The sequence below is a fragment of the Tinamus guttatus genome, unplaced genomic scaffold, assembly GCF_059628265.1.
Source record: "Tinamus guttatus ecotype Peru unplaced genomic scaffold, ASM5962826v1 Tinamus_guttatus_pri_ptg000056l, whole genome shotgun sequence".
NCBI classification, from domain to species: domain Eukaryota; kingdom Metazoa; phylum Chordata; class Aves; order Tinamiformes; family Tinamidae; genus Tinamus; species Tinamus guttatus.
In genome coordinates, this window is record NW_028288590.1 from 15,853 (window position 1) to 31,399 (window position 15,547).

At 73.2% G+C, this 15,547-nt stretch overlaps 1 protein-coding gene across 2 annotated transcripts in view; it reads left to right on the plus strand.

Moving 5' to 3' along the window:
- Positions 1-950: 950 nt before the first annotated feature.
- The window catches only part of PLEC (plectin), a 52,742-nt gene continuing 38,145 nt past the window's right edge, over positions 951-15,547 (plus strand). For both annotated transcript variants that reach the window (XM_088540120.1, XM_088540119.1), the window contains exon 1: positions 951-1,143. In XM_088540120.1, coding sequence (XP_088396246.1) covers positions 957-1,143 — 187 coding nt within the window. In that variant the 5' untranslated portion in view covers positions 951-956. The remainder of the gene's footprint in view (positions 1,144-15,547) is intronic.

Here is a 15,547-nt window from a genome sequence, read left to right on the forward strand (position 1 = left end):
TGTTGGGTGCAGGATAGGGGAGGGTACTGCAGGGTCTTCAGGGTGCAGAATACGGAGTGGTCGGGTGCAATATGGGAATGGATGTTGCAGGAGCTATGGGACGCAGGATGAGGGGTCGATGGAGGTTAGGGGTGAGTGCAGAATCGGAGTCCATGGGGTGCAGGGTGTGGAGTCCATGGGTGCGGGATGGGGCTCCGTGGAGATTCCCACTGCAGAAGCGGGGGTTGCGTGTGCCCGAGGGGCACTGCAGGCCTGGGGGCGGTGCAGCGGGGGCAGTGTTGGGGGGCGCTCGGCCCCCGCAGGCAGCGCGTGGGTGCCGGGGCGCGCAGGGCCCGTGGGCGGCACGGGAGCGGGTGCTTCCCACGGCTGGGGAATGCGAGGGGGCTGGCGCTCGGCAAACGGAGCTGCAGCAGCAGCCCAGTCCCGGGAACGGGAGCAAGCAAGTGTGGCTGTGGGTCAGACCCCAGGCAGTGGGGGAGCCAGGATGCAGCGACTGTCCCCGTCCCTGCTCCGTGGCTGGAGCTCCTCGGCGCGTGGTCCTGGCTGCGGCGGCCGCCTCGGTCTGCTGGCCCTGTCCTGTGCTCACCTGCCCCAGGGCTCCCCGGGTGGAAAAAGCGGCACGTGACACTGCAAGGCGAGCCGGCCCGCGGCCGCGGGGGAGCGGGAGCATCCTCGCCCCGCGGCTGCTGACGTCGGCGGCTTCTCCTGGCAACCCCGGCAGCCTCGCGGGCTGCGCGGCCGGGCTCCTCCGTGCCGCGGCTCCGGAGGCCCCGTGGCCGCTGTGCCCGGCCGCGCTCGCTGTATCCACGCCCTCTGCGCGTGCTGCTGCGGGCCTCTGGCTGTGCCCTGGATGGGTTTGCCGGTGCATGCAGCTCCTGCACCGTCTGCACGTGTTGTCCCGCGGCGTCGCGGCGGCCCCGGCGGGCGCTGACGCCCCTCTCTGCCCGCAGGAGCTGATGTCGGGGCGCCGGGAGCCGGCAGCCATGGCGGAGGAGAGCTCGAGCGGCAGCAGCGGCTCGCCCAGCCCTGGCGACACGCTGCCCTGGAACCTGCCCAAGCACCAGCGCACCAAGCGCACCAAGGCGGCCGCCGGCAACGGCACCGTGCTGGACCCCGCCGAGCGCGCCGTCATCCGCATCGCAGGTAGGGCAGAGCCCTCGCGGGGGTCTCGCCGGTCGCGAGCACGGTCCGGTGCTGTTCAGGTGCCGCGGGAGCCGTGGGACCCGCGCGGTGCCGAGACCTTGGGGACAAGCACTGGAGGCCTTGCTGGTGGGGTCGGGGTGGCAGTGCCCACAGGAGGCCCCGTGCTGTTCCGTGTGGGCAGGCCCGTGCCGTGCCGTGGCACTGAGGACCATGGTGCTGTGGTGGGGATGGCCGTGCCGAGCTGGGGAGCTCTGTGCCGTGCTGTGGTGGTTGGGAAGGCCATGCCATGGAGCTCCGTGCGGTGCTGTGGTGACTGGGGAGGCTGATCTGGGGAGCTTTGTGTGGTGTTGTGGTGGTTGGGATGGCCATGCTGGAGAGCTCCGTGCGGTGCCACGGTGACTGGGATGGCCATGCTGAGCTGGGGAGCTCCATGCAGCCCTGTGGTGGTTGGGATGGCCGTGCTGTGCCGAGGAGCTCTGTGTGGTGCCGTGATGGTTGGGATGGCTGTGCTGAGCTGGGGAGCTCTGTGTGGTGCCGTGTTGGTTGGGGTGGCTGTGCTGACCTGGGGAGCTCCATGCGGTGCCGTGGTGGTTGGGGAAGCTGATCTGGGGAGCTCTGTGTGGTACCGTGGTGGTTGGGATGGCCGTGCCGAGCTGGGGAGCTCTGTGCGGTGCTGTGATAGTTGGTATGGCCGAGCTGGAGAGCTCGGTGCAGTGCCATGGTGATTGGGAAGGTTGTGCCATGCTGGGGAGCTCTGTGTGGTGCCGTGGTGGTTGGGATGGCTGTGCTGAGCTGGGGAGCTCTGTGTGGTGCCGTGTTGGTTGGGGTGGCTGTGCTGACCTGGGGAGCTCCATGCGGTGCCGTGGTGGTTGGGACAGCTGATCTGGGGAGCTCTGTGTGGTACCGTGGTGGTTGGGATGGCCGTGCCGAGCTGGGGAGCTCTGTGCGGTGCTGTGATAGTTGGTATGGCCGAGCTGGAGAGCTCGGTGCAGTGCCATGGTGATTGGGAAGGTTGTGCCATGCTGGGGAGCTCTGTGTGGTGCCGTGGTGGTTGGGATGGCTGTGCCGAGGTGGGAAGCTCCGTGCCACATCGTGGTGGTTAGGACGGCCGTGCCGAGCTGGGGCGTCTGCACCGTGCCCAGCTGGCGAGGTCCATGCCGTGCCGGCAAGGTCCATGCCGCGCCAGCGAGGTCGGGAGCGCGATGCCGTGCTCCACGCCGTGCCGAGCGGCTCGGGCTGGCAATGCTGAGCAGAGGGGCAGCCCAGGCCTTCATCAGCGATGTTGCGGGGAGCAGGGTGGCCCTGGCATCTGCACCACTGGCTGCGGGGCCCGGCAGGGTCCCTAGGGCTGCGGGTCTCCCCGGGGCCTCGTGGTGCCCAGGCGCACCGTGTCTCCCGCGGGGCCGTGGGCTCCGTGGCCTCGTGTCTTGGCAAGGGGGACCTGGCAGTTGGGAGCAGGGCCCGGCCGGTGCTGCCCTGTCCGCAGGGCCCTGTCCCCTGGGACACCAGGGCCACGTGCTCCGGGACAGCCTCCTGCTGGTCATAGGGCCCTGCAGTGACAGCAGCGGCCATCAGAGGGCCCTGGGCAGGCCGTGTCCCCGGGGTGTCCCTTGGAGTCAGGTCATATGCCCAGGGGGTCTCTTGGGGACAAGTCATGTCCCTGGGGGGGTCCCTTAAGGTCATGTCATATCCCCAGGTGGTACCTTGGGGACAGGTCATGTCCCCAGCGGTCCTTTGGGGGCAGGCTGTGTCCCTGGGTGTCCTTGGGGAGGCTGTGTCCCCAGGGGCTCCTGGGGAGGTGTGTCGTCCCCATGGTGCTCGGGGCCGCGCTGTCCCCAGGGCTCTGCAGTGACAGCAGGTGCCATGAGAGGGCCCCCGGGGCCGTGGCGCGGCGGGGGGCTGCGGTGGCCCTGGCGGGATGCCCAGCCCGGACACAGCAGTGTCCGTCCGTCTGTCCATCCCGCACGGCGTCGGCCCCGTGGGTGCCCATGGGCACCGGTGCAGCGGGACCTGCAGGGGCCAGTGCTCGGCGGGTGCTGGGCCGGGGGCCTCGGGCCCCTCTTGGGGGGCAGCGGCATCTGCCCTGTGCCCATGGCGGGGACTTTAAGTGTCCCCTCATACCGCCCATGGTGCCCTGCCCCTTTCCCCCATGGTGCTGTGTCCCCTGTGCCCTCAGGGGAGAGGGGGCTGAGCCCCCCTACCCACCCCACATTGGGGGCCGCACAACCGGGGCAGGGGGGGCGGTTTCCTGCCCCACACCAGGGCCGTGTGGGGCTGGCGCAGGCGCGGGGGTCACCGGCGGTGGCTTCCCAGCTATGGGCCGGGATAGTTTCCACTGCCCGTCCTGTGCCTCAATTTAGCAGCCGCCCGGGGCCCAGCCCGGCCCCCCGGCCCCTGGGGCTCCCCTCCCCGGCCGTCCCCAGGTCCCGGTCGGGTGATGGGGTTGCTGCTGGTGATGGGGTCCCCACGGAGCTGGCCTGGGTGGCAGACTCTGGTGTTGATGCTCTTCTCCCCAGCGTCCCTGGCGTCCCCACTGGTGACGCTGTCCCCAGAGCCCTGGCCTGGGGTGGTCCCTGCTGCTGGCGGGGTCCTGGCTTGGTGGTGGGTCCCCATGGTGCCATTCAAGAACATTCTGATGTTCTTGGACTCTCCAGGTTCCCAGGGGTCGCAGTCTGGCAGGGGTCACCTAGGTCCCTGCTGGGGATGGGTGGCGGGTGTGCACGGCCAGCGGGGGTGTGCGGGTGCCCCTGGGTGTGGGGCTGGTCACGGTGCCCTTGCGGGGCCGGGGGCACCTGGCACATCCCCGCCGGCACCCTGCGCTATTTCTGTGCGTGCCGGCGGCTCCAGGCCCCAGATCGGGTTTCCTGGGGGCTTTGAGCATCTATAATTAGGGCTGACGAGGTGGCATCTCGGAGCGCGGCTGCCACTTTCCCGGTGGGAGAGCCGGTGTGTGGGGCCAGGAGCTGTGTGGAGAGCAGCCTCCTTGGTACCCTGCGTGCCCACAGTGCCTTGTCCTGCTGCGTGTCCCCATGGTGCTGCGTGGCCCCGCAGTGCCCTGCGTCTCCGGGGTGCCCTGTGCTGCTTCAGGTCCCTGAGGTGCCCCAGGGCCCCGCATGTCCCTGCGGTGCCGCTTGTCCCTGAGGCACAATGTGTCCCTGGGGTGCTACATGCCCCGCGGTAGCGCGTGTCCCCAGATCTGTCCCTGTGTGTGGGTGCAGCCCCATCTGGGTCCGCAGCCCCGGTCCGGGACGCGGGAGCCGGGAAAAGGGGGTACCGGGAACAGGGGCCGCCCCGGCCGTGCCCGAGGGAGGGGGTCGGCGGGTCCGCAGGATGGGGAGGGGTTTCCCGCGGCTTTTCCGGGGCAGCGCTGGGAAGGGGCGACTCCGAGCGCGGGCTCCGCGCCCCGGGCCGGGACAGCGCGGCGGGTCCGCGGCGGGCGGTGCTCCCGGTGCTCCCGGTGCTCCCGGTGCTCCCGGTGCTGCCGGGCCGCGGCCGCCCCGGCTCGGCGGGGCTCGGGGCGGGCCCGGCGCGCCGCCCGCGTCTCCTTTAAGGGGTAGGGCCGGGCGGCTGGAATGTCCCGCCCGGCTGCACGGGGCCGCCGGGCCCCGCCGGGCTCCGCCGCGCCGCCCGCAGCCCCCGGCCCCGCCGCGCCATGGCCGCCCTCCCCGCCGAGCCCGAGGAGCAGGACTTCCTGCAGGCCTACGAGGACGTGCGCGAGCGCTACAAAGGTAGAGCCCCCGCGCCGCGGGGCGGGGGGCGCGGGAGCCCTGCCCGCCCGCGCTGCCCCGGCCCCTCGCGGGACCGGGCACGCTGGGCACCGCGGTGGGTGCTGCCCGGCGGCACCTGGCCCCGTGCCGCCCGTCCCGGGGGTCCCAGCTGGGGTGGCGGGGGCTGTGCGCCCTCGGGGGCTGCTGTCCAGGCTGTATCTTCCTCCTCCTCCTCCTCATCTTCCTCCTGGGAGCCAGGGTCAAGCAAGACCCCTGAGGAGGTCCGACCCGGGGAACCCTGGCCCAGGGTCCCAGTGGGGCTGAGCTCTGCCATCGTGGCCTTGTGAGCCCGCAGGGTGGCAGTGCCATGGGGGTCACTGCTGGGGGCAATGGGGGGGGTCCCCTCCTCCAGTGCCCACCTGGGGGGCAGCAGCCGGGGGGCAGCCCTGCTTTGGGGTGCGGGGGGGCTGGGACCAGCCTGTGGGGCCGGGAGGCAGCTGGGGCGCCTGCCATGGGGGAGACGCTGCCGGGCACACCAGAAGGGGAGCTGAGTGCGGGGGTCAGGCAGGGTTTGGTGGTGCAGGGCCCCGGGGGACTTTGGGGGACCCCAGTGAGGGTCTGGCCTTCGAGAGCAGGGGCAGGGTCCGTCCAGGGTCCAGGGCCGGTCGCGGCAGCGCTTGGCAGTGGCCCTGGCATCTCGGAGCTATGCGGCCGCTCCGGTTTCCTCGGGCACGTGGCCGGAGCTGCGCGGGCCCGGCGCTGCCGGCGGGCATGTCCTTACAAGGGAGCCGGAGCGGCCGGCGCGGCCCTGCCGGCGCCGCAGCATCGCGTTGCCGGGGCCAGGGCTCCCGTGGAGCGGGAGCATCCTTGGCACAGGGAGCAGCGGCTCCAGCTCCGGCTCTGAGCAGGCTCCGTGTCCCCAGCTCAGGGGCCGTCCCGCGGCAATTCCGTCTGCTCCGCAGCAGCACTGGGCACGTGCGCTAGCAGGGAGCGACTGCCCGGGGGCTGAGGGGACCCTTCTGGCTTGTGGTGTGTTGTGCAGCGCTCCGGAGCTGGCAGCCAGCCGGGGTGGGATGTGTCCCCGCTCCGGTCACTCTGGTTCCTGTGTGGGATGGGGGCCACGGGGGCCACAGGTGTCCAGAGCTTCATGCCACATGGTGTCAACCATGCCCAGTGCCACAGTCCCACGTGGGATGGCATCGCTGTGGTTCTGCCGTGGGCACATGGGTCCCTGCCGGAACCCCCTGCCCTGGACGTCCTCTCTGTGCGGACCCCCCACCCCACACGGGGGACAAGGTGCTCCGGGCCCCGCGTGTCCTTGGCCGCGTGCGGCCACCGCGGGAGCAGCGGCGCCATGGGAGGCGGCAGCTCTGCGGGCCCAGGGTGCTGCGGGACGGGCACTGCTCCCGCGGCAGCTCCGCAGGCACCGGGGTGCCATGGGATGGGCACTGCTCCCGCGGCAGCTCCGCAGGCGCCGGGGTGCCATGGGATGGGCACTGCTCCTGCGGCAGCTCCGCAGGCACTGGGGTGCCATGGGATGGGCACTGCTCCCGCCGCAGCTCCGCAGGTGCCGGGGTGCCGCGGGACGGGCACTGCTCCGTGGACGTGCGGTTGCTGCGGGCGGCCGCGCTGGGTGCCGGGAGCGCCGGCATGGGGCATTCCAGCGCGGCGCCAACAAAAGGGCGCTGCGAGCCGGCTCCGCAGGGGATCAGTGTTTGGGAACGCGGGGCCTGGCTGACCCCGGCGCTGGGGAAGCTCCTCCCGCAGTGCCGCCTCCTCAGGCCGCGGGGACAGGCACAGGCTGGGTTGAGATGCAGCGGAGCGACGCGATGGGGACCCTTGGGGACAGCCCGGTGTAGGGAACCCCCTTGCGTTTCCTTCGGGTGTGGGGCCGCAGCGGAGCCGCCGGCCGTGCTGGCGAGCGACACCGGTGGAGCGCGTGGTGGCACAGCCCAGACGTGGCCGCTGGCCAGTGCTTGGCATGGCCAGTGCTCGGCACGGCCGCCACATGGGGCTTTCCGGCTGGCGCCGCACGGAAGCACCTGGTGGCCGCCCCGTCGAGCGCCACTGCCAGCGCGGGAGCCGGGGCACAGAGCGGGCAGCCCCACAGCTGCACTGGGTAGCCTGGCATCATGGGCTGCAGTGCTGTGACCATGGGGAGCATTGCTGTGGGGCTGAGGCTGCAGCGCTGTGGGGCTGGGGCTGCAGTGCCGTGACCATGGGGCTGCAATGCTGTGGCCATGAGGTGCAATGCTGTGGGGCTGGGGCTGCAGTGCCATGGGGCACAGCGCCGTGGGGCTGGGCTCCTGGTGCTATGGAGCACTGTGCTGGGAAGAGGGCTATGGGCTACAGTGCCGTGGCCGTGGGGCACATGTTGCGGGTGTGACAAGGGGTGGCAGTGCGGTGACGGGCACGGCGCCACAGCAGTGATGAGGGGCGGCAGCGCGGTGACGGGATCACAGTGCCACGGGGGTGACGAGGGGTGGCAGTGCGGTGACAGGGACATGGTAGCAATGGGCAGTGCTGCTGTGGCTGCAGTGCGGCGGCGGCGCTTCCCGTAAGGGGCCAGTGTTGGCGCGAGACCCTGCGGAGCCGGCGGCCGGGCCGCTCCACGTGGCTCTGACCTGTGCCAGCCCCGCTTGGCAGCGCCTCCGGCACAGGGATGGGCGCAGGGATGGGATGGGATGGGACAGGATGGGATAGGATGGGATGGGGGGCGGGTGGAGGCCCTGCTGGAGCTTGTGCTCAGGGTTCCCTGCCCGCTCCTGGCCCGCGGGGTTTGGACTGGGGGTGCTGGTGACCCTCTGGAGCGGGACCCCTGCCCAGGCCAGGGCTGCTCTCTGCTCTGGCTCTGCCCTCCGACCCTCCTTGATCCCTCCTTGTGTGGGGCACCCGGCTCCCGTGCCCTGGTGCCACGGTGATGGGCGCCAGAGATGGGAGCCGAGGGGGGAGGGAGCCGTGCTGAGCCAGGCCTGGGTGAGGGGGCACAGGGTGCGTGGGGGGGCTGGAGAGGAGGGGGCTGTGCAGGGGAGGCCCTGCTGGACCGTGTGGGGCTGGAGGAGGCCGTGCTGGGGGCTGGAGCAGGTGGGTGCAGACGGGATGTGGTCCCAGGGGAGGCCCTGCTAAATGGGATGGGGGCGGGGGCGTGCACAGAGGGATGATCCTATGGATGCAGCTGGTCCTATGGATGCGGCTGAGTGCATGGATGCTGCTGAGCCTAGGGATGCCGCTGATCGCGCGGATGCGGCTGATCCTGTGGATGCGGCTGTGCTGCAGTGGGCAGCGGCGGGGGGGCCGTGCCGGCCGGGGAGGGGGCTGCGGGGGGCCGTGGCGGGGGGCGGGCCGGGGGCGGTGCCGCGGGGGCTGGGCCGGGCCGGGGGCGGTGCTGCCGCAGTGGCCTCTCGGCTCCCGCGGCGACGGGGCGGCCCCGGCCTCATCCGCGGGGCCGGGCGCGGGGCTGCGCCATGGACTCGTCCCGCTCCATCCACCACGAGATCGTCTCGCTCAAAGGTAGCGGCCCGGCCCGCTCTGCGCCGGTACCGGGCGCGGGGTCACCTTGCCCGGGCAGGGCGGGGGGCGCAGGGGGCCGGCCCCACGGCCCGTGCGGGGCTGCCGGCTGCGGGCAGGTCGCTCGCTTGGGGATTGCGGCTGTGGCGGGGGGGACCAAGCTGGCTGGGACCCCGAGTGCGTTCCGGGTGCCTTGTGGCCAGGCTCCCGCTGCATCCCAGCAGGGGCTCCCGCTGCATCCCAGCAGGGCTCCCAGCTGCAACCTGGCTGCATCCCAGCAGGGTTAGTGGCTGCATCCCAGCAGGGACTCCAGGCTGCATCCCCGCGGGGCTTCCAGACACATCCCTGCAGGACTCCTGGCCACATCATGGGGCGGGGGGATGGGTTCCAGCCGCATTCCTGCAGGGCTCCCAGCCGTATCCTGGCTGTGTCCTGGTGGGGTTCCTAGTGGCAGCTGGTGCTGGCAGGGCCCTGTGGAGCGGCCTGGGGCTCTTCCCGGCACCAGCAGCCTCATGAGCGGTGCCCAGACGGGGGGCGATCGATGCGTCCCGGCTGGGCAGGGAGAGATCGATGCGCCCCAGCACGGCAGGGGGGCAGCCCCAGCACCGGCCCCACTGCAGGGCTGTGGGGCTGGAGGTGACTGCACGGGGTCGGGGCTGCAGGGTGCCTCGGGGGCTGCACGGGTGCCCCCTGCCCGCAGAGCCCCGGCCGCCGCACCGTGAGAGCGGCTCTGGATGGGCTGGCACCCCTAATCCCCTGCCCCGCTGGCGCCCTGCGCAAACAGCCGCCGCTTTGTTCGCGGCTCAGCACGGGGCCCTTCGCCCCGCTAATGCGGCCCCGGCACGGCGCCGAGCAGGAGGCCGCCGGCCACAGCCCCGTGGGGCGGCGCGGGGGCAGCTCTGCTGTCACCGTGTGGCCATCACTGCGGCGGCGCTGACTTGGCACTTCCCGGTTCGCGGGGCCAGGAGGGGAGACAAGGCCCTGGCTGCACGTCTGCCTTGGGTCCCCTCGCATGTCCCCTTGTGTACCCCTCAATGGGAAGAGTGCGGCCGGCACCACCGTGGGCCCCCACAGCAGAGCAGGGTGTGCAGGAGCCGCTGCTGCAGGGTGGGGGACAGTGATGGGTGCCCCCCCTTGCCTCCCTCCATCCCTCTTTCCCTCCCCAGGGACCCAGCACAGCTGCAGGACGAGGGGTTGCTGCTGCTGCAGCAGGTGCAGGGAGCCCCGTGCTCCACGGCCTGCGCTGTGCTGCGTGTGTCCATCCTGCCTCCATCCTGCCTCCATCCCAGCTGCCTCCATCCTGGCTCTGTCCTGGCTGCCTCTATCCCAACTCCATTCCAGCCACCATCCTGGCTCCATCCCAGCTCCATTCCAGCTCCCTTCCAGGTCCATCCCTGACACTTCAATTCCTGACACTTCCATCCCAGCTGCCCCTATCCTGGCTCCATCCCAGCCACCTCCATTTCAACTCTGTCCTGGCTGCCTTCATGCCAGCTCCATCCCAGCCACCTCCTTCCCAGCCGCCTCCATCCCAGCCACCACCATCCCAACTTTATCCCGGTTCCGTCACAACTGCCTCTGTCCTGGCTCCGTCCTGGCTGCCTCCATTCCGGCTCCATCCAAGCTGTCTCCCGCCTCCTGGTCCTGCTGGTTCCAGGGCCGGGGGCAGTGCCGCACAGCGGCAGTGCGGGCGGCTCCTCCCGCTCACAGCACAGCGCTCCGGGGTGCAGGAGCGTGTGGGCCGGGCGGGCGCCCCGGCCGCGTTCCCGGCGGATCTGCGTGCCGGCGGCGCGGGCTGTGCCAGCGTAGCACATCCTCGCCCCTCCCTGCGTCCTGCGGGAGCTGCCTGCGACTCTGGAGCACCGAGACACAGGAGCCGGCAGGACTCGCTCCTGTTGCCCGGGGGGCAACTGTGCTGGTGCTGGGGCACCACGTGTCCTGTCCTTGCTGGCTCCCCCCACCAGCCCCCTAGCTGCTTCCCAAATCCCTGTGCCTGTTGCCGCCTGCTCCTGGCAGTGCTGCCGGCTGGGATGGGCCGGGACAAGGTGCTGACCGAGGCCACGGTGCCCGAGGCTGCGGTTGCCCGTGCTGGTGCTGGGCAGCTCCCGGGGCAGGAGCGTTGGTGCCAGAGACCCAGCTCCGCTGCGGGGACGGCAGAGCCCCGGGGCACCGTGTACCGGTGCAGATCCCGCTCCCGCTGCAGCGGCACCTCCTGAGCCCAGGGCACCACAAGGGCCATGACAACGGGTGCCAGCTTGGAGCCAGTGCCGAGAGGGGGGATGAGGGCAGTGCGGGAGCCCCAGATCCTGTGGTGTTCCAGGGGAGCAGAGCTGGGCTGCTGGTGGCCATGCAGGGTGGGCACCGTGTGGGGCTCGGGGCAGGGTGCGGGGTGCTGTGGAGGGGGGCAGAGCGCGAGCTCTTCTGCGGGAGGGCCATGCTGTTTCCCACATCCCTCCCAGCTGGAATAGCCGTCCAGCTCTGTGGCGGACGAGCCCGTGGCCGGTGTGTCCAGGAGGGGGCCCAGGCCCCTGCCATGCAGGGTGTTTGGTGCCGCTGTCCCTGGGGGCTCTGTGCAGGCGCGGGGGGAGGCTGCACGGGACAGCCGTGTCCCCAGCATCCTGCCCCACGGAGCAGGAGGCCAACCCCGGTACCGAGAGTCACGGGGGATCCCAGGCGCTGGCGTGGCAGCGGCCGGTGCTGCGTGAGTCCCCCCGGCCGTGCTCCCCGGGCCGGGAGCGGCGTCGGGAGCGGCCGGGCCGGTGCGCGGGGAGCCGCGGGCGCCCGGCCCTGCGCAAACAGGGCCGGGGCAGAGCAAACAGGCGGCGGGATGCGGCCCGGGGGCGGGAGCCGGTGCCGCGGGGCGGGCCCGGCCCGGGCGAGGCGGCGCCGGCAGCCGCCCCCCCCCGCGCCCTGTTTCTTCCTCCCCTCCATGGCGACGGCGCGGGGGGGCCGGCGGCCACGTCCCGCAGGTGCCGCCCGGCCCGGGGCGGGGGGAGCGCGCGTGGGGGCCCGGTGCCCCCCTCCCCGCCGCCGCCTCCTCGGGCCCGGGGCCAGCGAGGCCCCCGCCGCGGCCTCGACGTGCGCGGCGGCCCCAGCGGCCCCGGCGCGGGGAGGGGGCGCCCGGGCGCGGCGCTTACCCCGGGGGGGCGCGCGGGCGTCGCGCGCGTGTCCGTGTCCGTGTCCCTCCGCGGGGGAGCCGCGATGTCGCGAGCGGGGGGAGCCCCGTCCGCGGGGCCGGGGAGGGGCCGCTGAGTCAGGGCGGCCGCGGAGCGGGGGCCTCGCCTGCCCCGGCCCCCCCGCGCGGAGGTGGAGCCGCCGCCAGAGCAGCCGCGCGGCGGCACCGACCGGGCGCGCCGCCGAGCCGAGCCGAGCCGGGCCGAGCCGAGCCGGGCCGGGACCAGTCGAGCGGGGCCGAGCCGGACTGAGCCGAGCCGGGCGGAGCCAATCAGCGCCGAGCCGAGCCGGGCCGAACTGAGCCGAGCCGGGTTTGCCCCGTCCCAGCTGAGCCGAACCGGTGCGGGCCGTGCAGGCCCCGGCGCAGCGCAGCCATGGTGGCCGGGATGCTGATGCCGCTGGAGCGGCTCCGCGCCATCCTGGAGCTACTGTTCCGCGAGGGTGTGCTGGTGGCCGAGAAGGACCGGCGGCCGCATCGCGCCCACCCGCAGCTGCCCGGCGTGCCCAACGTGCAGGTGCTCCGCGCCATGGCCTCGCTGCGCTCCCGCGGGCTGGTGCGCGAGACCTTTGCCTGGCGTCACTTCTACTGGTACCTCACGGACGAGGGCATTGCGTACCTGCGGCAGTACCTGCGCCTGCCTCCCGAGATCGTGCCGCTGTCACTGCAGCGCGTGCGCCGCGCCGCCGCCCCCGTGCCCGCCCGCCGCCCCGCCGTGCCGCGGGCTCCCGCCGCCGCCGAGGAGCCCCGCGCCTCCCGCCTGGCCTACCGCAGGAAGGAGGCGCCCGGCGAGCCACACGTGGAGCCCGTCGTCACTGCCGCCGCCGCCGCCACCGCGGGGGGAGCGCCCCGGCCAGCCCCGGAGCCCAGCCCGGACACAGGTAGCCACGGTGGGGGCGTGGGGAATGCGCATGGGGGGCTCCAAGCCCTGGGGCTGGCGTGGGAGGCGCTTGCTGGTCCCTGCGCACGGGGTCCTGAGGGACCCTGTGCCCTCCCCAGCACCCGCCACGGTCCCCGGACCATGGCTGCCCCCCTGGTGCTGGGGTGCATCATGGTTCCCTTGCCCTTAACTCTGCAGCCCCTGTGGGCCATGGGCAGAGGGTGACACCAGCCCTGCTGCAGGCACTGTCCCCTCTGTCCCTGCTTGCTGACAGCCCCCCTTGCCAGCCGCTCTCTGCCCTGGCCAAGGTCAGAGGCAGAGGGCACCCACGTCCCTGCACTGCTGGTAGCAGGAAGAGGGTCCCGCTGTAACAGCCATGGGAAGGGGCCCTGGGTGCCGGTGGCACCTCTGAGCCCGTGGCCTGCTGCAGCTCCAGAGGGCAAGTGAGGCACCCAGTCCTGGCTCTGCAGGGCTTGTTCTGTCTCAGGCTGCCAGGGCTGCTGGTGGGACTCGGTGCGGCGGCTGCTGTGTCCCCTGCTGTGTGTCCCACTGTGCGTCCTGCTCGGAGGGATGCTCGGCCAGTGGGCACCTTGTCAGAGCTGGGATCGCCATGGGCTCTCTGGGGAGCGGGGAATTGCGCCGTGGGGCTGAGCGCCGTGGGATGGCTGAGCACTGTGAGGCTGAGCACTGTGGGGTAGTGGCTGTGCCGTGGCACTGGTCGCTGGGGGCGGCCTGCACGTGCAGTGGGGCAGTGCAAACGGACGGCAGCAGCTGGGACAGACGAGGCGGCTGGTGGGGAGGGGGCTGTGGGGGAGGCCCCCTCCCGGCTGAGACACAGGGTCCTTCCCGACGGGCCCTTGCCTGGCACGTGGTCCCGACACCCGATCCGCTGCCGGTGGTGCCGGCGGCAGCTGGATCCGGCAGGGGCATCCGCTCTGCGGGTGGGGGGGGCAGCTGCGGGCTGTGGCCCGCGCCCAGATGCCGTGCTGATGGCCGCAACCAGCCCTCCCCACGCCGCCTGGCCGGTGACTCAGCCCGGCGGCTGTGGCTGCTCCAAGTTTCCAGCAGGAAATGCACGGAGCCCGCACTGCCGTCCAGGGCCATGAGTCAGTGCGGCCCCATGCGCAGAGGGGAGCGGGGGGGCCAGCCCTGGGGATGTGCCGTGCGGGGGTGGCACAGCCGTGCCCTGCAGGGACCTGCCCCAGGCACCCTGTCTGCATTCTCGGGGGGTCAATCCCACCCCCCTGCACTGGGCTCTGGCCCCACATCATCACTGTGCCCCCAGCCCCGCAGCATCACTATGCACTGTGCCCAGGTGTTCTGCAGGGCTCTGGCCCCACAGCACCATTGTGCCCCCTGTTCCTCACACCTTCGGGGGTTGCCCCCCGGGTGTCTTGCAGGGCTCCAGCCCCACAACATCACCGTGCCCGCCCCCCATCCACGTGCCAGGGCTCGGTTCCCTGCTCCAGGCGCTGTGCTGGGCTCTGACCCTGCTGTCTAGGGCTACTTGGCCCTGCGGCTGGCAGGGGACTGAGCTGCCGTGAGGGTGACCGTCGCGGCCCGGGGGTGGAGCCGGCGGGACCCGCCGGGGTCCCTCTGCATCCGGCGCGGGCCGGGCCGGGCGGGGCGGCTGCCGCTCGGGGCCTCGCGGGTTCCGGGCCTCGCTCCGTCCCCACGTGCTCCGCGGCCAGGGAGCGGCGGGAGGCGCCGGCGCGGACGCTGCTCGCGGCCCCGGCCCTGCTCGGGCTTGCTCGGACGGGGCGGGCCCGGCCGCGGCCCCGGCGGGTGAGAGGTGCTGCCCGGGCAGAGCGGGAGCGCGCGGGGCGGCCGAGCCATGGACGGGGAGGATGGCAGGTACTTCATGGAGGACCTCATCCAGCAGGGACAAGGTAGGACGGGGGCCGCTGCCCTCCCTCGTCCCGGGAGGATGCAGGAGTGCGGGGCAGGGGGTGGCTCCGTGCCGGGCGCGGCCCCGCTCTGCTACCTCCCCGCCCCGTGCCCGGCCCCGCTCCAGCGCGCCTGGGCCCCGTGCCCAGCGCTGAGCCCACCCCTACGCCCCTGTCCCCGGCCCTGTGCCGAGCCCCGCTCCGGTAGGTCCCGGCCCCACTCCAGTGTGCCCGGGCCACGTGCCCGGTCCCGCTCCGTTGCGCCCCGGCTCGGTGCCCGGCCCTGCTTGTGTGCATCGCGGCTCTGCGCCGTGGCCCCCAGCCACGCTGGGCCAGAGGGGCCCCGGTTCCCGCCTCCTCCCCGAGCCCCCACGGGGAACACGGCCTTGGTGCCCCCGCCGCTCCCCCGGGGCCCGGCCGGGGCTCCCCGCTCCGGCCGAGCCGGGGTATCCAGCTCCGGGTCTTCCTTGCGCTCGGGCAGCCGGCAGGGAAAACCAGGCCTGGATTCCGCGGGTGGCTGGGACGGAGCCGGGGGCGCGGGGGGCTGCGGCCCGGGGCGGGCGGGCGAAGCGGGGCCCCCGGCAAGGCCGGCCCTGACGCACCCACAGGGCCCCGCGGGGCAGTTTCCTCCGCGAGGCAGGGCCCGTCTGCCAGGGAATTAATGCCAGGATCATTAATTCCCCGACGGGCCGCCTGCCGTTAACCCCCTGCGGCCCGGCGGTGCGGGACGCGCGGCGAGGCGCGCGCGGCGGGGCTGCTCCCGAGCCACCGGGACGGCAACGGCCCGGCCCGGGGCCCAGCGCGGCCGGGCCGCCGTTGGGACTCGGCAGAGGGTCGCACGGGCAGGGGTCGGCGGGGCCCTGGGGGTCCCCCGGTGGGGCCGGGCGCCCCGTCCCGGCGCCGGGGCCCGGCCCGCCCCTGCCCGTGTCATGTTCTAACTCGGGCGCCGTGACGGACCCCGGTTATTTATATCGGCGCCCGCCCGGCCACCCGCTCCCTCCCTCCCCCGCGGCGCTGACCAGCCCGAGCCGCTCTGCGCCCTCGCTCCGCGCTGCCCGTGCCGCCCGCGCCCGCTGCCCATGAAGGTCGTGCCGGGTAGGTGACCGCGGCCGGGCCGCGCGGAAGGGCCTCCCGCCGCGGGGCCCGGGATATAAAAAGCCGGGGGTGAGTGATGGGCGCGGGCCGGGGGCGCCCGCCCGGGGGGGCGGCCGGGACGGCGCGGCCCAAGGCGAGGAAGGCGCCGCGGCAGGTG